This window comes from Chenopodium quinoa, unplaced genomic scaffold (assembly GCF_001683475.1).
Source record: "Chenopodium quinoa cultivar QQ74 unplaced genomic scaffold, ASM168347v1, whole genome shotgun sequence".
In the NCBI taxonomy this organism is placed as follows: Eukaryota; Viridiplantae; Streptophyta; class Magnoliopsida; order Caryophyllales; family Amaranthaceae; genus Chenopodium; species Chenopodium quinoa.
Window position 1 is genome coordinate 7322590 of NW_018744304.1, and position 24954 is coordinate 7347543.

The window sequence follows — 24954 nt, forward strand, 5'->3', positions numbered from 1 at the left end:
GAGTTCCGAGAAGCGGACGTTAGTAGTATTTGAGTTGGTGTTGAATGGCCGGCAATAACACCGTCGACAGAGAGCATGATTGGGTGGTTCTGGAATGCAGAGACCCCATTTTCTCCGACCATTCATCGGAAACCGCCGCCGAAATCTTCATTTCTGTGGCTGATATTTCTTCCTGGAATTTGCCTTTTATTCTCACTCATCAAATTGTCAAAGTCAAGATCAATCGTACTAGGTAACTCAATTATTACTCCAATTTTTATTTTTTTTTGTTGATTAAATTTCAGCTATAATTACGCTTTCTTTGCTAATTTTTATTTCAGGTTAATTGAACATTCTTCTTATTTCCAGAGCTTACTTTGTGGAAGTTTTAGGTAATCAAGTTTTTATTTTATTTTTTTGAAATTTGCTTGTATTTTTTTAACTTGCTTGTTTATTTTTTCCTCTTTAATTATTCACAGCTTTAGCTTTTTAGGAGGTAGAATTATGTGTTTGTTTGCTCGTTTTATTTATAATTGAGTTTTAGAAAGCTGAGTAAACTAATGAATTCACTCTTTGTTAAGGAGTTTGAAGTAATTAATTATATAATGTGTTAAGTAGTTGTTACATTATTAGTTCAAATTACACTATTAACGTGACTATCACTTTTTTTTTTTCTTCGAATGAAAGCGTGAATATAACTTTGTGGAGGTTTGAGGCATCCTAATTTTCCCGAAATTAGACTTTTAGTAAAATATCGATGGAGGATATTGTCAATTTGAACTCACTGTGATTGTTCAATTTTGGTTAATGATGAGCAAGCCTATAGTCAAACCATCCATAATTTTCCGAGTTTTCTTTTATGTACTAATAAGTTAACAAGGAGTGGTAGATTTGTCCGTGATATAGAATTTTACCGAATAAAACCTTGTTAGGCAAATGTATTGTATATTCTTAATATTTTAAGGCTTGAAACCAATTTGGTACTGCAAATATATTGTATATTCTTCATTGTTTTCTGATTCTTTGGTTTCTTTCTCCTATTTAAAAACATTTCCTTTATGTGTATATCCTTGATCATCATGATTTTGTTTGACTTGCAGTGAATCATCCATGCTTTGCATTTCTATCCAATGGAACCGTGATACATTTCTACATATATTGAGGTTTATACATGGATGCCACACAGAAGTCACAATTTCTACTTTTCTTCCAATTTGTCATGTAAGCGTTTTTAATCCTGGAAAAGAGTAAAACGCAAAATTTAATGCTATTATTTATCATATACCAATTCACCTAGGCATACCCAATGGATATTGCATGTCAATTCATTGCATAATAATTCAGTTTCTCGCATATACCAAGATACAAATCATGCAATTACCCCTTTCATTTTTGAGTAGCACATTTGATCTGATTACAAAACCGATATTATGGTCATATAACTTGTACTTGTAGTCTTGTACGTTATTTACTTATTTATTTATTAGTGATAGAGGATATAAATGTTTAGTAGCCATCCTCTATATTTTTTGTTAAATTGCTCCTTATGCCCTTTTACTGGCATGAAAATAAAATGTGGATAAAATAAAGCGGTTGAGCCTCTTAGCACCTTATGCCCTTTTTTGTTCAGCTATCCGCAGTCCTATATTTACAGAATTGGGAAACAGTTGTGGTGTCACATAAGGAACTATTGACACTAGCTCATTGACATTGCAGTGCTTGACAAACAAATAGCTATTACAAGTAATACCTCCAGATGTTGTATACTTGTATGAACTAATATTGTCAATCTCGCTTTTGCAATGACTTTCTGTTTTCTTCCCTGTCATGTGGCAGGCTGCACTTTACTTTGGATTGGAAAGGCTTGTTTCAGAGTGTAGAGATTGGTTTTCAGATATTTTAGTGATGGAAGGGCTTTCTTCTCAAGTAAAGTTGGATGATTTAATTCATTTTTGGAAATTTGGTTTGGAGCACGGTAAAACTTCCTCTTTATACTTCTGTATTTGAATAGCTTTATTTATTTATTTATTTATTTATTTATTTTTATGATCATTTTTTGGCATTGAGCTTGATGTTAAGGTAAACATTTTATATTGCAGCTATCGATTGGATTTCGGGACTATGTATAAGCTTTGTTGCTAGGAATTTTGTATGTATCTAAATTTAAACTTATTTATTTAATATTTTTATTGAGTAGCCCGTGTCACTTGCTATTCCGTTTGCTTATTAGTATATGGTCATAAGATAGACTGTATATGTTTTTCTCAGTAATCAGTGCTTCAGTTCTGAATTTGGCAATGTTTATTGTTATTTACATAATAATTGAATTTGGGATAGTAGTTTCAATTTAAGATTGCTCCTTGGATAAGCTTGTTCTATGAACAGCCAGTCAGCCACCACACAAGGAAGGTTTCCTTAGCTTTTTGTCTATTGTCTATGCTAATTGTCATCAACTTTGGTCATCTACATTCCTTCAGTAAAAGTAATATGTTTGATTTATATGATACATTCTTTATTTCAGATGTGGGCTTGCTCCTGTGACACATTTGTAGACCTTCCATATGGTTTCCTTGCTACATGTGTAAAGCATCCTAATTTGACCGTAGACAGGTTAGTTCGATATGTTATTGTTCCCATTATTGGTAGTACCTTAGTAATAGTCTTAATGATTACAATTGACAGTGAAAGGCATCTCTGTGAAGCATTATTAGCATGGCTTCATGCAAACATGGAACCACATGGACAAACTAGTAGTGCTGATTCTGCTGAAGATGGTGGGAGTGACAAAGCAAAACAAATGATTATGATTACCCATGATTGGACTAGTATCCTTGATGAGGTAATTGTGTAGGAAAGTATACTTTTTTCTCTTACCTTTATCTTTTTTGCCTTCCCTTTTCTGTGTTTTTGGGCTGATTGGCATTCCAAGAGCTTAGTTGCAGTATTTAATAGCACATCAACTGTATACTAATACATGCATGTTGAACTAACAATTGGCTGTTTAAAAAAATAGATTTATGGCAATAGCAACAATATTATTTTTAACAGTATAGTGATCTAATTGTTAATAACATGATTTTGCAAGAAAGTAGTGTTTGATGACGATCCTCTTTGAAACTACACTATATTTTTGAACTAGGAAAACTTTCATTATCTTGATCTTTATGCATCTACTTTGTAGTTGTAGTAACGGAAACCAAAGAGGGGGGCCACTCATGTGGGTAATTGGTTAGTAATTGGTTTTGAACATTGCTAAAAATTAGTGTTCAATGAAGTGAAATATTGTGTTTTGCATTTGTGTAATGAATGCAAGCATTTTTTTTTTCATCTCACGTTTCCTCTTTTTTTAGTTCCAACACATTACCGCACGATTTGCAGTAATAGTGCTTCATGCTGTTTTCAATTCCAATTCCTTGACCTCGACCTCAGCCTTTGGGTCTTTTCCCATCGTTTCCCTGTTATTGGTTATTGGTTATTGCCTTTAGGTTGTTGTACCGTAGCTTCTGTTTCCATGGTTATGAGAATTACCTCCATTGTGATTGTTGTTCCTTTAATCTTCTTCTTTTCTCTATCCTCATTAATTTCCTTTTCCAGATCTCTCTATAGTACCAATAGCTCTATTGCATACCTTTGTGAAGTTTGACATCCCATTACAAAGATGGGTTTTTGAGTCTCAAAATTCAGTCCTCAAATAAACATTTCAGTTTCAGCTTGCTAATCGGGAACCATGGTAGGTGTAAACCTAGCTAATTCTAGTAATTTGAAGTAATACTCCTGAATAGATATATTTTTCTACCATACCATAAGGTAGCAATTTCATCTAACTTTAGCATTTTAAGTATTTAACATTCTGTGGTCAGATAGTATGTGCTGTTAAAGCAGCTGTAGATGTCAACCAAATGTTTACTTCTCCTTGAAGGTAGTATGTAGCCATAGTTATTCTCTCATCTTCAGACATCCTATTTCCCCAAGCAGTCTTGGCTCTTATTGACCCTCAAAATAGGTGGATTCCTACCAGCAACCTTGTTATCATAGTCACATTGATGTAGATGTTGTTTGTTCAAATTTGTAGCACCATTGTCTGAGTTACTGAGTATTGAGTTAGTTGTTGCAATTTCTTAGTCAATTCACCATCGGGGGTGCTAGGTGGGTGATGGCCTCTTTTAACATGTTTCATGCATTAAAGAATTGGTGTGGCCACCAATTATATACTATACTTATAAATTATACATATATTCACTAAGTTAAGTAATACATCTTTGCTCATTAAGTAAAGTATGTGGTAATCTCTTTTAATGTTCCAAACACTGGGTCATAACTAGACCTAGCAATCCTCATCCGACCCGAATGACCCGACCCGCAACCCAAAAGTTGACCCGAAATCATTGACCCGAACTAACCCAACCCGACCCGAAGTGGAGTTGACCCAAATGTGACCCGATGTCCGAAATGACCCAACCCGAATGACCTGAAACCCAAACTTGACCCGAAACCTGAATTTGACCCGACCCGATTTGAACACAAATTGATTGACCTAACCTGATTTTATTTTTTTATTTTTTTATTTTTTATTTATTTATTATTTTTTTTTTATGATTTTACTTTATTTTTCCAACTATATTTTTTAAGTGAATATATTTTGATGACCCGACCCAAACTGACCCGACTTGAATGGACTTGACCCAAAATTGACCAAACTTAAAATTGACCCAAAAATTAGTCCTAAAAATTGACTCGACCTGAAGTGACACGACACAAACTTTGATCCCGATGTGTTGAACTAAATTTGTCCGAAACCTGAATTTATCTGACCCTACTCAAATATTTTTTGACCTGAAATTGACCCGACGAACGACCCGTTTGCCAGGTCTAATCATAACTGTACAAACAATGTTTGTATATAACATATATGTTTTGATGTCTATTCAATCTCATATGCTCTATATTGAATTTTAGATGTTGCACTTCTTAGTTCTTACACTGTAACCATAATATCAGCATCTTAATGTAGCCATCAGGTGATAGTGCCACTTTAATCTACTTAGCAACATCTGTGATTTAACCTATAAAATTTGTTGTTGAGTATACAGCAAATATTTTTTTTAAGTGATTATGACAATTTTGAACATATACTAGCATTTGTAAGCTGATGGGGAATATGTGGGCCCTACTGTTGTCAAGGCAGCCCTATGCTACCCTTTTATCTCATAAAAAACTAATTTCCCTATGTGTTTCATGTTAGGTAATTCTACAATTTCATGAAAGATGAAGGTTTTGAATCTTTTATTTGTTCTCTTTGGAGTTCTTTATTGTAATCTTCCTCAGGTCTTATTGGCTGAATTAACACATGAAGAAGATAACTATGGATTTTCAAGCGGTTTCAATTCTTGATTAGCTTTTACGTGTTTCAGCTTATTAGTTATACGATTTTAATGTTATTCTTTTAACAGGTACATGCCAACCTTTTACCCCTTTGGTTCCTTATGGGTATGTAATGTAATATCTTGTCACCTATTATTTGAAATATATACTTGTATTCAATTTCTCTTTCCTTATATCATTTGATGTATAACAACGAGTGTTTTGCAGGAAAATCTAGGTCTCATTATTTTTCAGAAATTGCAAAGCAAGGTATTGCAGCAAGTATGACTTTGTTGAACAAATTGTCTGAGGATCTGAATCTAATTGTTGATGCCAGTGATTGGAGATGTATGAAAATTAGAATGACAAAGTATTCAAAGGTAATCTGCTAATTGGACCCTTACATTATATATCTTGGTAAAGATAGTTTTGGTTGGGAAATTTTTCTCTCTCCTCGCCCCCTTTGCATTTTTTATGCATCATCACTGTCTTCTTTATTTTCCTCTTTTGTTAAATAATTTTCCTTGTTTCTTTAATAGTCATGTAGGTTTTTAGGACTGTTGTTTGATATAATTATTTTGTATGGCTCATTGTGCTTTTGTATTATTTCTTGCTATTTGATTTATGTAGTGTGTTCGTGTGGTTAAAATTGGTTCAGATAATTTGCTGTTATCTTAGATTCAATTATAATCATCAGTTTCATATCCTTCTTGTGCATTATGTAGCAAGTTTGAAATTACCTTCACAAAGTTTGGCTTATAAAAGAGTTCTTCATCATGGGTTGTATTGTATCATCTTCATGCATATATGGAAATTAGTTATGATATAATCTCTCTATGAATTTAGAAATTACATATAGGTGGACGTGGAATCTATGGTATAATCTCTCTATGAAATTAGAAATTAGTTAACAAAACTATTTCTAGGTCTGTTGTTTGACTGCTACATTTGGACCACTTATATGCTCTGTTGAACTATATGGAAAGTGTGAACCCAATTCTGTCTACATTGAATAGCATGCAGCTTCTCAGGATTTTCTTTAACTTTTTTATTTTATTTTTTATTTTTTATGTTGTGGTATTCCTCTGGATAGTAGTTGTTGATTGTTTGACTAGATTTTTGTTTATGCAGAAACTTGATCTCTCTGGATGCTCTCAAATAACGTCCTCAGTATTACTCCTTTCCATTCTTCATCAAACAACCTCAGTGAGTCCCTTATTGTTGGAGAGTATAGGACAGAAATCAATGGATCTTGAATGTCCAAGATGGCTTTTGGGTTTATCTACTTTGTCTTTTGAAGGAATGGTGGAAGTTGATGTTTCCAAGTGTTCTCGGCTGCATCTTGGTGCTGCAATGGAATGCTTTCGGAAGTCATTTCCATTCTTAAGAACTGTGCGAATGGCTTACTTTTTGGATTTTGAAACAAAAAAGTTGTGCCAATTAATAGAGAACTACTCTTCAGTCTGTGAAGTTGACTTGACTGTTGATTTTAGTCCTCTTACATTTCCAAATGTATCTGTTTTATTTTCTGAATCTGTTAATAGACCTGCATTGAAAAGGTATTTTGATATGTCTCCATGTTCTGGAAGAAGTCCAATCGTATCAAATCTAACAAAGCTTACATTGGAAGGACGAAGTGATTTCTCAGGTGAGAACTTCATCTTTTGTACCATGGAGTTTCTATGCTTTAAAGAAAGAGGATGACCGAAACCATGGGTGAGTGTGGAGGGTGCATAGAGCTAGAGAAGGCAGATGTAATGAACCGACTTAGGGGAGGGTTATTATGGGTAGTTTAGTATGTTAGTAGTAATCAATTGTAGTACATAAGATAAAATATGCAATGAACTAAGAGATGCCACCTGTGCACATGAGACAAAATCTCAGTCTAGAATCATCTTAGGGATGGAGAATGTAAAAATATGAAAATGGAAGAGAGGTATTGGGAAGATGGGCATAAATTTGTATTGAAGGGAAACCTTAGAGAGTTATGGCCTCAAGCCATTGTTAGAGCGTGATAGCCTAAAGCTATTTTGAGAGTAATAGCCTAAAGTTATCAACCTATCTTTTGTAACCCTTTTTCCATATTCAAGCTTTAAACTTAATTACTTGCATTGTCAAATCTGAAATATAGAGCCAGAAAATCAGTCTAATACAGTAGAGCTAGTGAGGTAAGGGGAGGGGAAAGAGAGAATGAGTGCAAGTACCAGTCAAAATAAAAGGCAATGTCAGGTTTGCAAATGAGTTTTTTTCTTTGTTGAAGAACTTTGAAACTAGTAGCAGTTTCATAATCTGATATTGCCAAACTAAGTCGATCGGCATGTAACAGATACTAATAATTTAATAGTTACTTTATGCAAGCTTATCATCTTGAATAACACTGAGCTCCATTCATTGGAAGTATGTCATTCTGTTTTTGGGATTGACGGCTTTTAGTTAGGTTTAAAATTGATGTTATATACTGACTTAAATTTTAATTTGTTGGCACCAGATCTGGTATTCAATCACATTGCAGAATTTTGTGTCTCTTTAAGTTTTTTGAACATTAGAGGTTGTGTATCAGTGTCAGATAGTGGTATTGCAAATCTCATACTCAGATGCAGGAACCTGCATTCAATTATAGCTACAGATACCGCATTTGGGAGAAATTCTGCTTCTGCTCTTTGCTCCAGAGATCTGGATAGTGGGTTTTCTAAGCTGGAGATGGATAATAAACATATAAAACTACCTGATCTTTATCTACAAGTGCTGCATATAGGTGGCTGTACTGGTGAGTAAAACTCTTTCTCAATTTCTCAAATACTTCTATGTGGCTTATTATAGAAAACAAATACTACCTTTGTTTTTTTTTTGTTGACACGTTTTGACTTTAGCACTATTCATACACTTGGAAGTGTCCGAATGCATAGTGAAGGATCGGACACGTGTCATGTGTCCGTAAAGTGTCGTGTCGACATTGACACTTGGCGATATTAGCCGTGTCCGATTAACATAGGCAAAAACTTCCACTTTGGTGACCTTAATTTTTCATGTTATCATTTTGGGTGCCCAAGTCCAATTTTATCATCTTGATTACCTAGCCCAAAATTCCACCTTGGTGACAATGATCTTAATGTAGTCAACCTTCTGTGGCTCCATATAGATTGATAGTTGGACATCGTTATCAATCTATCACAGTGACATGTTGAATTTTACTGATTAAAAAATAATGGTTACTCTTCCTTTTTTCTTCCCCTTCTTAGATAACCAACCTTCTTTCTGGCATGAATAACCATTTATAGTATAGCGCATAGGACATTGATTATAATTACATTACTCATCATTCAGATGCCACATATTAGTATTATAGTAAAGTGTCCATCTCAACTTTTTAACAGAGTTTCCGTTGATAGCAAACTGAAACAAAATAGTGTAGGAGAGGGGTAAGGTAGATGAGTTTTACATTAACTATCTAATCAGCCTTGAAACTTGGCTCTTCTCTCTGTCTTGTTGTACTTGGGTTGGTTTGACAACCATGACTCCCTGCAGCCTTAGCCATTGTATTATGCAATTATTAATTTTACAAATTTGTCATCAACTCCTTTCTGAGTTGACAAGTGCAATGATAAATAGATTACTCTTTAATTCAAACAATAGCTTTATAATCAGGGGCAGAGTTATTGGTTTGGCTGCAGTCTGGGTTTGTTTGGAGGTTCTGCAACTGTTTGCTTGCTGCTTTAAATCCTCTTATGATTTATTGTGGGTGTTAATATATTCCTTATTAGAACAATTCTATTGAGAGTCTGTGTGTAGATACAGGGTATGTAGTGATATGCTTTGTCTGTGTGAGATCTACTGATCTTTATATATTTTCTATTAAGGTGCTCCTATTGGAAATTGCAAAGTAATTGAACTCTAAATTTTGCTGACAGAGAATTTGATGGGCAACTTAGTCATGAAACAAATTAAGGGTCATCTGGGTTTCAGATAATGTCTAATGGTGTTCTAGCCTACTGTTATACATTAGATGCTGTTACATGATTCAAGTAGCTGCAACACACTACAGTCTCAAAGCACAGCAAACTCACACAAAAGAAAGAAAAGAGATAACAAGAAAGGGCAAGTTGATTGATTGATAAATAAAATTTTAAGAGAATACAAGTAACCATCAAAAGGGGTTCCAAATACAAACTTTCTGAATGCTTTCTCTTTCCTACTCTCTTACTATTTAAATGAATTGGCTAAGTCTGTACACTTCATTACTTAATTTACTACATAACTACTACATCTTGTCTTCTTCCCTAAAAGCCAAAGTGGCAAATAATGAGCCAAACACAGCAGTTGCAGCTTTAGGATGGTGCTGCCCTATGTTGTGGAGTCTGGAGTGGTGGTATCTCCCTTAAGGTGTTATCCCTTGCTTCCCCTGCCTTGTTCTCTGCTGTAAGGGAAGCTTGGTTTATTGCAGTAGCACTGAATCACTGATGCTTTGGCATCTCCTATGGGCTGTTACATATGATGGTGACCATTACATTCCTTTTTTTGAAGCCTTTACTTAATAAGGGAACATTTCAAGAACACTAATGGGCCTGTTTGTTAGGCAATCATAAACAGTGGTACTAATGATAAAATTATACTTAGTAGTTCGTATATCACTCACATGACCCCCTATACAAAAAAAATTAAAAATAATACATTTCTTACAAGTGGAAAGGCAATACCATAGAAATTTTCTTAAGAGGTCTCATACAATTGTCAATTCTTCATGTATCATCACCTACCTTATGGACTTTATTAGTTTGCACAGCTTCATCATTTTTTAATAGGGTTCCTTTTAAAACTGCCATGATGTTATAATTTATGTTTTTTCTGCTCTGAGAAGGATGGTTTTCGGTTGTAGCTTCTTACATCCCAAATATTTACGAAGATTCATTGCAGGTGTTAGTGAAGCATCCCTTTGCGAAATATTGTCTAGGGGACGGATGCTCAAAAGTCTTTGCTTGAGGAATACATTCCTGGTGGACCACGCACTGTTTAGATTTCCTGGATCCTCATTGGAGATTCTTGATGTTTCTAACACCATGGTTAGTCTGCAATTCCGAAGTTGATATTCATTTCTGTCATAAGAATTGGTAGCTCTTTCGTTTAAAGTTTTCTGTATGCATTTTCTGTCTCTCTCTTTCTCTCCCTCTCTTGGAACTCATGCCAGTCTAAGACTAGCTGCATTAAATGACCTGTAAGGCTGTAATTGGAGATCTGTGGGTGGAAACTAATACCTGTCTCTCATTCATAAAATTCTAGATTCAGCAACTTATTATAATGGAACTAGCATACTCTAATGGAAAAATACATTGATCTGGGTCTGTTTGAGTATTTTAAAGGGGTTTGTATCTTAGTGGTAGGGCAGGTGCTAAAATCTGTGTTATATTCCACTAAGAGGAAAATTAATAGCCAACAGAAAGAAATTTGACTACCTTTATTGAGGACTATACTTTATTTTTCTTAAAGGATCAAAAGATAATGTCTTAAATGTGAGTTTGAAAGAATCATAGTTTATATGATCCTATTAACTTCAGAACTTGTATTTATTTATTGAATCACGAGAGTGATACCATGAACAAAAAGATGTTGCTTTTGGTTTATGTAGCACATGTGATACATTCTTAATCCCCCAAAATGATATTTCTAGTGTTTTTATTTCCTTGCTGAAAAACAAAACCTATTTTTGATTGTATGCATCTCCATAATATCTTTTGGTTTGCTCTTCTAGATTTCAAGAGATGCTTTGTCGCATATGCTTAACAAAAATCCGGGCCTCAGATGTTTGGAAGCAAAGGGATGCAATAACTTATGTCCAAATCAAATGAAAGAAGTTGAAAGCTCATTACCCTTTTCTCCTCATGGTAAATTGTTTCGTGTGCTGGGACAAGACTGCAAGTTGGAGGAGCTTTCAGTTGGATGGGGATTTTCTTTTTTCTCTCTCAATTCCACAGGATCTGGATTAAGATTTTTAAAAGCTGTAAATCTGGGTTTAGGTGGATCATTAGGTCCGGAAGGGTTGACTCTGCTGTGTGCTCTATGTCCGCTGTTAGAATCTGTCACCATTTTATTTCAGGTATGATGTATCATCAACTACTAATGTGTCAAATGCCTATGACTATTATTCGACTTTGCCACTCGCTTAGATTTTACTATGAAGTGAACATGTCTCCTTGTTATACTAGTGGTTGGAGTCTTGGTGTTTCGGAGCTGGTGGTGGTGGTGGTGGTAGGAGGGGGGGTGTGGTGGTGGAGATGGGTAAGGGTTGTAAACTTTGGAGGCTACGTGGACGACATGTTGATCATTATGGTGTAAATTAGCAAAGGGATTGTAACAACATTATCTCAGATGTTCTCACTCTTCAATTTTTGTTGTTATTGTAAGTGTCCTGTATCATTTTTTCTTGTTGTATCCCTTGCTCATAGAGGTAACCTATTCTTGCTTCTGGCCATATAGAAAATTGTTAGCAAGGAAGTAGGGTCCTTCAGTTCCATTTCATATGTGTGAATTTTTGTATTGTCGATGCTTTTTAATCTTATCCTTTGATGTTAATTATGTATGACGATTGAAAATTACCTTTATGTATGTACTTTTGTGTAAAGATCCAATACTTTATACAGAAAATATGGATTAATGTTTTAGATCATCTCAAGTTATAATACCATTTGGCATATACATACTCAAAAGTACTCCTGTATGGGTAAGTTTCTTCTTTTGTGGATAAATGGAGGATGGTAGTGATAAGTGATTAGCCTTAAACCTGATGTGCTCATTGTTGAGACTTGAGAGAAGGGGGGAGAGATAACAATGATGCACGTGTACGACAATGGAGTGCCGTTTTCTGTACCTGAAACGTATCGGGGACGGGTACGGTACGGGGACGCCTAGGATACGTCCCCAATCCGTCCCCATCAAAAGTGGTACGCCAAGTCATTTTGGGGACGGTTAGTGTCATGGTCAGAAACATTTCGGGTACGACAAATCCCAATTTCTGCCGTTTCCTATGAAGTCCAACCCAATTTTCTAAAATAAATCCAAATCAGTACAAAACTTACGTGAAAGTCGATTTCCCCCAATTCTCATAAACCCTAAAATTTTCGAACTCTGATCTTGTTCTTCCAACTCTCCGATTTGATTCAAGGCGGCGACCGGAGACCCACCTGCGACAGTCGACACCGGCGCCAGCGACGCTTCAACATTCTTTTAGTGTTTCTCTCTTCTTTCTTTGTTCTGGAGTTGTACTTTTAATTTTCCCCTTTCTTCTATGTTCGATCTGTTTAATACTTCGACTGTTTTGTTTCCTTTTTTAATTGTTTTATGTATTGTTGATATTTTAGTGAATTGTAGTGATGACATTAATGGAGAATGTCAGTAGGTGAAATTTTTTATTTTATTTTATTATTATTATTATTTATTTATTTAATTTTTTTTTTTTTTTATGTTTGATATTGTGCAGTTGAATGGAGTCTCATAAAGTCATAATATTGATAGTAGTACAGGTAGTGGGTCGGTTAATAAGTTGTGTTGTATGGATTTTTTTTAATGGATTTATATTTTGCTGAATTTTTTTTTTTGCCGTATCTGAGCCGTACCCGTTTTTTGAATTTTTTTTTTGCTGTATCCAGTCCCCGTGCCCGTACCCATTTTTGTCCCCGTATTTGTATTAGTGCAACCTAGGGAGAGAAAGTCAGAGAGAGGGAAGGAGGGGTATATATGTTTGAGATTTTTTTTTTATTTGTGATCCAAAACATGAAACGCAGACAAAGGTGAAGCTTATTTGGATTCAATATTCATCCACTTTTACCTTTTAAATTCAAAATACAACTGATTGAGCCTGTCTTTTGCAGGTGATATCTGATACTAGCATCATGAATCTGTTGGGAACACTGAGGAACCTACAGGCTTTGTCTATCTGCTATTGTATTGGAGATGTATCTCCATTGTGTTTGAATCATAGTGTTCCAAATTTAAGAAAATTGAATCTGGAGAGGGTGACACCCTGGATGACCAATGATGACTTGACATTGCTGGTACAGAATTTTGCAAATTTGGTTGAACTTTCATTGGTAGGCTGCATGCATCTTGGTGTAGGTCAGTATGCAACTTTGACAGAATCACAAAGTACTTCAATTTATAATATTTTGTGCTTGTTATAGGGGATGGGGTAGAATCTTGGCTGTTTTCTGTCTGCAATATATTATGTTATTCTGAAAGGGCCATCTATTTTTTTTGGTCATTTGCGTGGCTGCTATGGAAGTTGAAGACTTGAAGTCTTATGAAGTTGAACAAACTATATAAAGTTTCAAATCTGCCTGAATAGTTTTTTTTTCTTGTAGATTCTCAACAGATCATCTCATCTGGTTGGCCAGGCTTAGTTTCTCTTCATCTGGAGGTACTTATGGGAATTTATGTTTCTATAATTCTCTTTTTGAACAAATACTACAATTTTATATCTGAATATGCCCACTTAATCAAGGTAAGCACCCTTTCCACAGTTACATAAATGATTTCTATGATCTGTATTAGAAATTTAGAAGAATTGTAGACTATAGGCATGCCCCTTTCTGCAATCTCGGCAGGAATTTTTTTCTAAAATCTATTCCAAGGTTTATGTGCCTATAAATGGGAGGCGCCATGATGCTAGTATGGATATATTGTGATGATTTATGGTTCAACGGGTGTTCAGTTGGTCTATAGGAAGGCAAATTCAATATAAGTTGACAACGATGAGAAACACACTAAAATGTTCTATGTGAAGCATGGCTTGAAATTAAGGTTTTGGTCTCGATCATAAGGACAATCATGGTGTTGTGGGACCGGAAATGATGCATTGATCACATACCATGTCATGTTTATGTGATATGAATTTGATTTCGAAGTATCTATAGGATTTTATATTAATTTTCCGCTATTAGAGTTGTTAGAATAGACTTTTAGAGGCTTAGAGCAAATATTTAGGAACTGTGGGAAATCTTTTGGATCTTTGAAAAGAAAGTATTGAGTTCAAACAAGCGATGTAACATTCAATTCGTAGCGATTTGAGGTTAGTACATTTGATTTTGACGAGAACAAGGATTTTTAAAACACCCCTCATTGAACCAGACAATTTAGGCTCAGTTAATTGAAAAACTTTACAATATGGCCCAACTGAAACTTTTAGTAGAGTATTAGTGGCTGATCTGGCTGTTTTGTTAAATTTTTTCTTTGATTTTGGTCGAGAATAGTGTCATTGTGTTTAACTCATGTCCAAGTGTCAATGATTCAACACGGGTACTTAAGGTGAAATGAAGAGTTTAAGTTACTTAGCTCTTATGTACCCCATTGGAAAATCCTTTGGGCGTGCTTTTTTTGGGGGGAGCTAGAGAGCAAGGGATGTTTTTGGAGCAAAATATTATTGATACCTGGGAATGTTTTGATGTTATTGAGTTCCCTATTAGTGAGCGTGGGATACTGGAACTGAGTAAGAGTCTATGAGAAGTCAAAATAGTACTTTGTGGTGTTTAGTTTTGTTTTATATTTTTATATTTGTTTCAAGATGTTAGTGTACAGTTTTGTGATATACAATTAGGCCATGCTTGGATTGGGGGTAATAGATTAAGGGAATAATAAAAGTCAAACTTGAAAAAGCATAAGTAATTACAGGTGTTGTAAGAGGTATGGTGTTTACAAATGAAATAAGATAGTTGTTCCGTGAGGAAAAGAGAGAGATGGAGGAATTATTACCCTCATAATGAGGCTAATAGTTACACACCCTCCCCCTAGTGTAACTATTACCCCCAAAATGAGCTTCTTTCTTCACCTCATACCTCATTGTTACTACATAATTTTTATTACCCTAGTAATACATTTCCCTCAATCCAAGCATGCCCTTAACGGAATATTGTTTTCAGACTGTTTGTGTTGTCAGCATGTTTAGCTCTCAGATGCTTGTGCTTTATTTCATATTTTCTTCCTTCAATCTAATGATTATTATAGTGACATGTACTTTCTGTTCTTTCATTCATATTAGGATTGTGGAGCAGTAACTGCTGAAGGAACTAGTTTTCTCTTCGGTTGCAAGGCCCTGGAACACCTTCTGCTCCGCCATAATGTAAGCTTTTCCAACCCTATCATCATTTTTTTTTACCAGGACCTATCATCAAAATTAAAAGTACTAAAGAATTTGTTTCTTTAAATGGAAAACATATTCTGGCGAAGGTTTTTTTTTAAAATTTTATTTATTTATTTATATTTTACCATGGAATACAATCTCAAGGAAAAAACACAATTATAAAATAAAATTTTCCTAACCTTGCTTGGTTACAAGAAAAATTATTGAGGAAGAAGACGGGAGTGAAGATAGAAGATGAATGGGAACATAGGAAAGGGATGTTAGGAGTAAGTAGGAAAGTATGGCATTTCTTTCTTTTAAAAAGAAAATGTTTCCACTATGGGAAGACTTTTTTTTTTCTTTTGAAAAATTGTTTCCCACTATTTACAAGCTAAATAATAGAAAATAAGTCAAAACAAACAGAGCCTAGAAAGAGGTTACTGCTATGATGAGGAAAGACTTGTCGTTTAGGCAGCTTGACATCTGCATTTAAAAAGTGGTTTATCCATAACACCTTGACTTGAAATACCCCCAATTGTTTGCTACTGCACAATAATGAAATAGCACATGTAAATTTGTGAGCTAGAATGTCTTAGTCCATAATGACATGCATAAACCTGTTGAAACCATGATTATATATGAAACTGAGAAACCGCTTTTGAGTTTTCAGTCAAATCGGCCCTAAGTTATTTGATTTCTGGCATATCATCCCAAAACAAAGAGAAAAGTAATGCCTAGTGAGAAAAGCTTTGAGAGAATTTATGAGAATGAACTTGTGTGTAATTAAGGTGCGTGTGGGTGTGTATTATTGTAACACTTATTTTTTTATTTATTATTTAGTAAAAAATTTGCAATACATCCAGAGATATGAACACTTGCAACATTTCCCTAACACTGGTATTAGAGCGAAGTTGGTAAACATTCAACGTTCATAGATTAATCGTCACAAACTATCCAAAGAAGTCAGATTTTAAGTGGGAACAATGGTTGTAGACAAAAGGAAATATTTATGATGCAAATCAAAGACTGCTTATATCACAATAATCTTTATGAATATCTCTAGAGAATGAATTACACAATTTGGAAACCTATAGACAAGCTCTTGTTCAATTGAAGTTATCGCCTAGGTTGCACTAATGTGGGTTGAGGACATATACGGAGGATAGGAATGAAAAGCATTACGCCTCGCATGCTAGTGCCCGCATGTATCCCGGTGGGGTTAGCAGTTGGTGTTACGAGACCACGCTGGTGAGCACTGGCTAGAGTGTCACACAGGGGTTGATGCGGGCTGGGTGCAGAGGAAGGGCTGAGAGGTGTGGAGTGCAGTCCACTCCGCGGGGAGGGGGAGGGTGCGGACTGTAGCGAGCAGTCTGGTTGGCTGCATTCGGTGAGGAAGGGACGCCTAAAACATGGTTTCTAACCACGGGATTAATAAGAGGACTTGAGACATCATCTAAAAAATCGTACATGTGAGGATTAGGAGTATGAATCTTAGAGAAAGGAAAGAACGACTCATCAAACCAAACATGCTTAGCAAATAATTTTCCGAGATGATATATCAAAGCATTTATACCCCTGATGATTGGACAGATATCCAAGAAAAACACAAGGAGAAGACCGAGTTTGAAGCTTGTGAAGTTCGGATGAAGGGAAAAGGGGATAGCACAAACAATCAAAGACTCGAAGATGAGAGTAGTCGAGTTGTTTTTGATATAAAATCTGAGTCAGAGAATTATAATTAAGAAGCTTTGTGGGCAAAATATTGTGAAGATAAGTGGCCATTTCAAGAGCATGATGCCATAAAGATGGTGGCATGGATGCATGACAGAGAAGAGTACGAACAATATCGTTGATCGTTTTAATTTTTCTTTCTGCCTTGCCATTTTGAGGAGAAGTATAAGGACAAGAAAGACGGAAACTCATCCCATGTTGGTGACTAAATTTTTCAAATGGATCATTTTTAAATTTAGTACCATTGTCGCATTGGAAAGCCTGAATTTCTCTCTCAAATTGAGTGTGAATATATGTTCGAACACGAATAAATAAATTAAAGACTTGTGACTTAGAGGAAATCGGAAAAGTCGAAAAAAAATTCGTGTAATTGTGAAGAAAGAGAACATAATATTTATAAACAAGAGAACAAAGAACAGGAGATGTATAATATCAAAAGGCATTGTAGTGTGAGACATAGAATCGTAAAAAGTCGAATTTTTTAATTTACCAATGGGCAAGAATGACATACATGAGTGACCTTATTACATTGAATGAAATTACTACTACGCAATGAACTAAGAATTGCATTTCCCGAATAACCTAAACGGGAATGCCACACACTAGGAGAAATAACCGCAAAAGTTGACGGAGTGGAGGATGAAAGGATGTGACGATCAGTGAAGAAGGGATAAAGATCGCCATTGCTATTACACCTCACTAGCTTGCTCCCCGTTTGCAAGTCCTTCACAGAATACCCAAAAGGATCAAACTCAATGGAAACATTATTGTCAATAGGGAATTTCCTAACAGAGATGAGATTTTTGACTTATTTTGGAACATGAAGAACATTTTTGAGGTGGAGTGCATTTTGTTTCAAAGATTTGTGACCATAACCATTAACGGGAATTTTGCTACCATCATAAACATAATTGAATTATTATGACTATTGCTCAAATGAAAATACGATGTCAAATTACCTTGAGAATTTGTCATATGAGACGTTGCACCGGCATCCATGCAATAGTTCGGATCGGTCAAAGTCATAGTGTGTGCATCGCTTGTTTAATGTTGGTAGGCATGTAACCCGGAGATGGGGGGAGGCAACACTAGTATGCTTGAGGGGGTGGTTGTGGCCCCTGCTGAAGGGTACGGGCAGGGGGAGGGATGGTCCAAGGGCCTTGCTGCAGTAACCCCAGGGTGGAGCATAAGCCAACCCGGCTGCTGGGGATTGCTGCTGCGATGAGGGACGGTGCTGGGCTGCTGCGACTGCTGCTCGGAGCCACCCTTGCCCTTGCCGGAGCCACCCTTGCTCTGGTGTTTTTCCGGCCATTTCGCTGATTTGTTCCACGAGATGATGATTGAGAATTTTCAGCATGGTTCGGGGATGCCGTTTGGGTTTGCGTGAGGTGAGCCTCTTCATGAGACTCAATAGAGAAATCAGCGGCATTTTCTTGTTCTTCCAATTCAAGCCTTGAACAAAGAGCATCAAAAGAGGGCAAAGGATTGAGATGACGAACGGACGTCTAAAAGGGTTTATATACCTTCGAGAGACCTTTCAATAGTTGGAGAGCCGTTTGATTGTCAGAAACCTTGTCTCCATCATTTCTCAAATTATGAGCTAGGGTTTTGAGTTGAGTGCAATAAGACTTAACACCATCGAATTGTTCAAGCCGAGTGTTTGTAAATTGCTCATCAAATTGCAAAGCTCTCGCGGAATTGTTGTTGAGGAAAAAATTCTTCAACCGGTTCCAAGCATCAACCGCCGAGTCATCGGGATCAAGGATAGAATTGAGTAATTGACGAACAATGTCATTCTCTGAGTGATCTGAAGGATCAACTAACGGAGGTATAATATGGTCAATCACCATAGTGGCGCAGTTGAAAAAGCGTAGACCAGTTGTATTGCTTTCCTTCATAATCAAGGGTAATAGGTATGCAAGCCTTGATGTTAGGAACAAGAGTAGTTGGATGAATTTTGCTAGTGTCGGCCATGGATGAGAAGAGGAAGAAGAGAAGCGGAAGCTAAGGTTTAGGAAAGGAGATAACCTAGAACTCGTGATACCATATAAGAATATTTGCCGTGGATATTATTAATCATTAAGGTCAGTTATATACAAACTATGAGCCTTGAATTTGGCAAAACTATAGGCTACTAATAAGGAACTAATTAATAGCCCTTTGACTATAAGATATACAAGATAATTACAAAATAATTAGAAGAGATTATTTATATAATCTAACAATGGACATAAAACCTTGCTAACAAATTAACTATGACCTTGCAAGGTACATTAGTGCTCCAATTGCACTTAAGTATGAAACTTCAGGAACTAGAATTTCTTTCTCATTATCCTGAGTTAGAAAGGATCTTTCTCTACATCAAGTGATCTTACAAACATAGGGCTGCGCAATGGATGTGCTTTATCCATAGAAAATCCCTTTAGGATTTTTTCTATGTATGTTGATTGATGCACAAAGATTCCATTCTCTAGGTGTTCTTTATAAAAAAAAAACCAACCCTAATAGAGAAGAGTCATCAACATATACTCCAATTATAACAAATCTTGATCCAAATGTCTTTATAAAAATATATGGGCCGATATGATCATTCTTATAACCTTCTTTTAACAAATACTCACTTAGATGATTATACCACATACGCTTAGATTGTTTCAATCCAGAAAGGATTTGTTTAATTTAATTTAGAAATGTTCTCGAGAACTAGATTTTTTTGCTGCTTCTCACAGCTTAAATCTTTTCAGGAGCTTCATATAAATGTCATTATTTAGTGGGCCATACAAGTAACTTGTGACTACATCCATCAAACATAGGTCAAGTCCTCTTATTCTCACACTAATCAGAAATCTAAAAATAGTTGCATCTACCTCAGGTCCACCACAGGAGAGTATCAATGCCAAGTCGAGAATCCTTGTGTAACTAATCGTGCTTTATATCTTACAACTTCACCCTTTTTATTTCTCTTTCGTGCAAAGACTCATTTATATCCCATTGGCTTTACATCTTTATTTCAATTGCTTCTTTCCATTTTTGCCAATTTTGTCTACATACTTCAATGGATTTTGGTTCATGATCCTCATTATTATCCATAACATTAACATCTAATGCTACATTGTATGCAAAAACATCATCAATGTAGATTTGATTTCAGTTCCATGTAATTCCAGACTTGATATTATTGGTTGAAATTTCTTCATTATCGAGTACCTTCATTTCTTCTTGTATCATGTCTAAAGTCTCTTTTGGACATTCTTCGGAAATTGTTTCTTCAATTTGACCATCATCAATAATTGCTCCTTTCCCAATACTAGGAGGAGAAATTATTAATCACCAATTGAAGAAATTATTAATCACAAGTTCTTCTTGTTGAATATTTGCTATGAATATTATTAATCACCAAGGTCAGTTATATCCAAACTATGAGCCTAACTATGAGCCTTGAATTAGGCATAACTATAGGCTACTAATAAGGAACTAATTGATAGCCCTTTGACTATAAGATATACAAGATAATTACAAAATAATTATAAGAGATTATTTATATAATCTAACACTATTCAAGAGTAATGCATGAATAAAAATAAAAAATGTTGCATCACTAAAACAGAGTCATGATAATAAATTAAATCAGTAGCAATCGTAATAAAATATAGAAGAAGTTACTTGTGTACTCACAAGTGGTAATCAAGTTATAAAGTACAATATGGGTCATTTTATATAAAGTCTAACATTCTCCTAATATATGAAGTCTAATACAAAGGAAATATGTTTTCGGGAAAAGTGGCATTAAACTAAGTTGGGAAAACTCAAATATAAGTCTGACATAACAATATGTAGGAGTTTTATAATCAATAAAAGTGACTTATAATACTTATCCATTAACACAATATCATATGATATCAAAATCAACATTACATGGAATGTGGGACGTTGCGGAACTTGGTACGGGAACGGAAACGTGGACTGTAGCCATTAGAGTTCCCGGAACGTATGGCCGTTTATTTTAATAGTGTTTTGTTAATTTTGAATTTTATATTTGATATTTACCGTAAATTAATTACACATACAATTCAAAAAAAAAAAAATTAAAAAAAATTAAGCTAGAAATTGTAATTAATGTATTGCTTGATTGCCCATGCTATACAGCTTTATAAGTAAGAAGAAGAAAGGATTAGAAAGAGAAGGGAACATTGGGTCATGGGAGTCCATAATCTTTATTTATTGCTCTAGACTTGTTTTCTTATCACACTTTACGCATTTCTTCATCTCCCTCATCAATTCATGAAACCTTTGAAGTGTTTTAAGCTTTATTATACCTGAAATTCAGTTCCTGTCATGGATGAATCAGATCGTGAGCCACCGCGAATGGTACGGACATTTCGGTACGGGGAATGCACTATTGTCCCGCATTCCGGGTAACAATAATCAAAATTACAAAAGATATTACGTGCTAACATACATATACATGATTATTACAAAAATCAAAAAATATAATTACGAATCAGTGTGTACGTGAATGTGTGATCTTTCACGAAGTACATTATATGTATATTATCTTAAGCTAAAGAATATGAATACGTAATTAGTAGATGCATGGTTCATCAAAATTTGTAAGAACTTAGGTAAAATTGTTCTTAAAACTTTCATAGATGATTATGATTCCATGTTAAATTATTTAATGATGGATTCCTCCGATTTTGGATAACTAAAGCAATGGTGTTGATAACGTGTTACCAATGTATAAGAAAGCTCAAGTCGTGCTAAAGCGAGAAGGGTCATGCAGCGCCTAGGTGCACCTTAGTGCGTCTCTTTGCAATGAGGCGCAATGTACAAGCACTTAAAAATTTTGGCAGAAATGTCTCCAAGTGCGCCTCACTTGTGCCTTTTGCGCTTTTGGTACGCCTCATGTGCCTAGGTTGCGCCTTACCAAAAACGCCTCGCCAGACCAAGTTAAGCGCTTACCCCATTTTGCCTTGCGCCTTAGCGTCTTTGGCGCGCTTTTTCAAACACTGTGTGTTACAAAATAAGGAATAAGTAAAAGGGAATATCGCCTTAAAAAAAAGTAATAGAAAGAAATTAGGCTCAAAGGAGCTATAAAGATAAGAATGTAGAAATAGAAAGAAAATTACTTGAAGATTTTTTTTTTTTTTTTAAAAGATTATTTTAAAAGATTACCTAAAGATATTTTAAAAGCTCTAAATAACAAAAAAAATATGCCTCAATCATATTTTCCAAACGTTTCGGTAATTGGTCTCAGGAGTGGGGGTTATATAAGGGTGGGCGGTATTGGTTTCAGGGTAGGCAGATGTGATTTTTTATTGGGTAGAGGTGGCAGTGTTGGGGTAGTGTGGGTGAGGTGATTATGGGTGGAATTTTGGGTTGGGCGGTGATGTTGGTACATTAATGAAACAATGAAAGGGAATGGAAAACCATGTGGGGGTAGGGAATTAAAGTAGAGGAGTTTGGTAGTCGTGTAAAGAAATGATGAATAACTGAATAAGTCATAACAAACGACGACAAAGGAAATAAGTCTTGTTCATCCCTCTTTCATTTTCTAACTATCACAACCAACCCCTTTGAAACTTTTATATATTGTTTAAATCAAATGAAAGTGTTAAGAACTTTAAACGAATGTAATATAAGGAATAATTTAAAAGATTCCCTCAAATTATGAACTATTGCTAAGATTCTACACAGGAACATATAAAAAAATAAAAAATAAACCCAGAAGGGTTGCATATAATTTTGAGAACATGTCGTCCCCCCCCCCCCCCCACCCATGCGCATGCCCTCAGACTGTCCCTTTTCTGTCATGAGCTATTCATTTATCTTCAACTTTGCCAGGTTTATGGGATGGAGTTAGGAAGGGAGAGTGGGAAATTTTACAGTCATATTTTGTTCATCAAGTTTTTATTATATGCTCTGAGAGACTTGTTGAAGTAACATACGGAGGATATTTAACTATGAAATGCTGGTTGCAGGGTCCTGGAATCAAGAAAAGCTTTATACTTGATGCTGCTTCGAGAGTAAGTTTATTCCTGTAGTTTTGCCACCTTGGAGCCATAAATGCATCGCAAAAATTTTCTTCTCTGTAATACTAAAACATCCTTCTAAAGGAATTTTATGTTAAACTAGAATTAATATGAAATCCTTTTTCTTGATTGTAACAGCTGCCGATGCTTCGAAGCATTTCATTAGATTGGTGTGATGCAGGTGAAGGTGACTTTGATCTGCCACATGTGAGTGGCAAACCCAATATTACTTGCTTTATAATTAATCTCAGTGTTTAACATAATATGTTTGGTACTCTGATCTTATATTAATAACATTCCCTGCCTGGTTTAATTAAATTAGTTGACAAGCATTTCATGCCCCTCTTTTGCGACTATTTGAACATTTTTTTAATTGTCATTGAAAATGTTAGTATATTATGCTGTTGTGTGACATCTTTGGCTGTGGCTACAGGTTATTCTGTTAAACCCCTATTAAAAGTATAATCTGCTGACTATATGTCTTAGTATGAATATTTCATTTGTATTGCGAGAATATGTAGGTATTTCGTGGATGATATGCACATGGATCGCTATCAGTTGCTTTACTACTGCATAAATGTGGCCAAATGCATGACTTCTTGTTTGAACCATTGATTAGTTATGATGCCCTCCAAAATGCTTCAATTTTTAATAGGCCACCACTTGTCTTAGAAAGAGGTTTCCAAAAGTAGGGGTGGGCAGTGTGAGATAACTGCACTATCTTAGGAATTTGCGTAACCAGGCCAGTAAATCAATTAGACCCTTTGTCACTGGTAGTTTTCCTTGATCTGTATAAATGGATTCATTCCTCACACATGTTAATTTGTGAAGTAATTTAGAATCTACTGCCTACTAATTCCATCAAAAGTGGTCCATGTTTACGTATACTGGCAAATTATGTCTTAGCTTTATTTTTCATTGTTTTAATGCAGTATAACTTTACTGGGAATCGCTTTTTCCCCTTAATAAATCAGAAGGGATTTCATATTTTCATGTGCTCATTCTTTTGGTGTTGTAGTTTGCTGACAAGTACTCACTTAGCAATGTGAAAATTTCAAGATGCAAGCTGCGAAAATGCACATTAGACTTCTATCATGTAGGGGCTCAGAAGCGGCCTGTGCATAAGGAAACCCTAGTACTTGTGTGGAACAGCTCCAGCCTCCAGAGGACAGTCGTGAAAGAAAGAATCGCATAAACTACACTGTGAAATGATTTTCTTAGTCGGTGTGATTGATGAGTAAGCCAAAAAAGAAAAGCTTCATGCTTGAGTTACCAAGATGAGCTATGGCTGCAGACGAAAGCCTTACATCATGCAAGAATCAATGCAGCGGCAGAGCTGCTTATTCTTCCACTGAGTTTTTTCTCTTTGAGCTTACTGAGTGTTTCATAGAATGTACTTTAGAAGGTAATTTGTGGGATGCAAGAAGGCAGAAGAAAACAGAAATCCTCAACATGCTTCCTGTGAAGCTTATTACCTGCATCGTGCTTCATTAGTTAAACTTAACTTGATAGGATGTCATCTTCTTAACACAATCTAGAATCCATGAGTGAAACTTGTGTTTCTATTGTTTGAAGTTACGGGATTAAATTATCTATCAAGTCTGGTAGCCGCCGTAAATTAAATCAGTTTTAGAGTAATTTTCTGCTGTGGTAATATATTGTATATAACTCTTTTGCCTACAGTTATGTAATGCAATCATGTAATAAAATTACAGTATATGCGTACCTTTAAATGTTGTTGAGACTTGA

At 35.4% G+C, this 24954-nt stretch overlaps 1 protein-coding gene across 2 annotated transcripts; it reads left to right on the forward strand.

Moving 5' to 3' along the window:
• On the forward strand, window positions 1–24954 carry LOC110695782 (BTB/POZ domain-containing protein FBL11). 2 transcript variants are annotated; one of them, XM_021873016.1, is made up of 19 exons: window positions 1–232; window positions 321–371; window positions 1080–1200; window positions 1816–1954; window positions 2079–2128; window positions 2501–2589; window positions 2662–2818; window positions 5430–5466; window positions 5569–5720; window positions 6472–6988; window positions 7829–8107; window positions 10252–10397; window positions 11084–11428; window positions 13200–13443; window positions 13689–13744; window positions 15362–15442; window positions 23155–23199; window positions 23344–23412; window positions 24224–24954. In XM_021873016.1, exons 1-19 carry the CDS (start codon window positions 45–47, stop codon window positions 24398–24400), a joined length of 2943 nt encoding a protein of 980 aa, XP_021728708.1. In that variant the 5' UTR covers window positions 1–44; the 3' UTR covers window positions 24401–24954. The 2 variants fall into 2 exon arrangements, with proteins under 2 accessions (XP_021728708.1, XP_021728707.1); XM_021873015.1 differs by having other exon boundaries at window positions 2501–2818.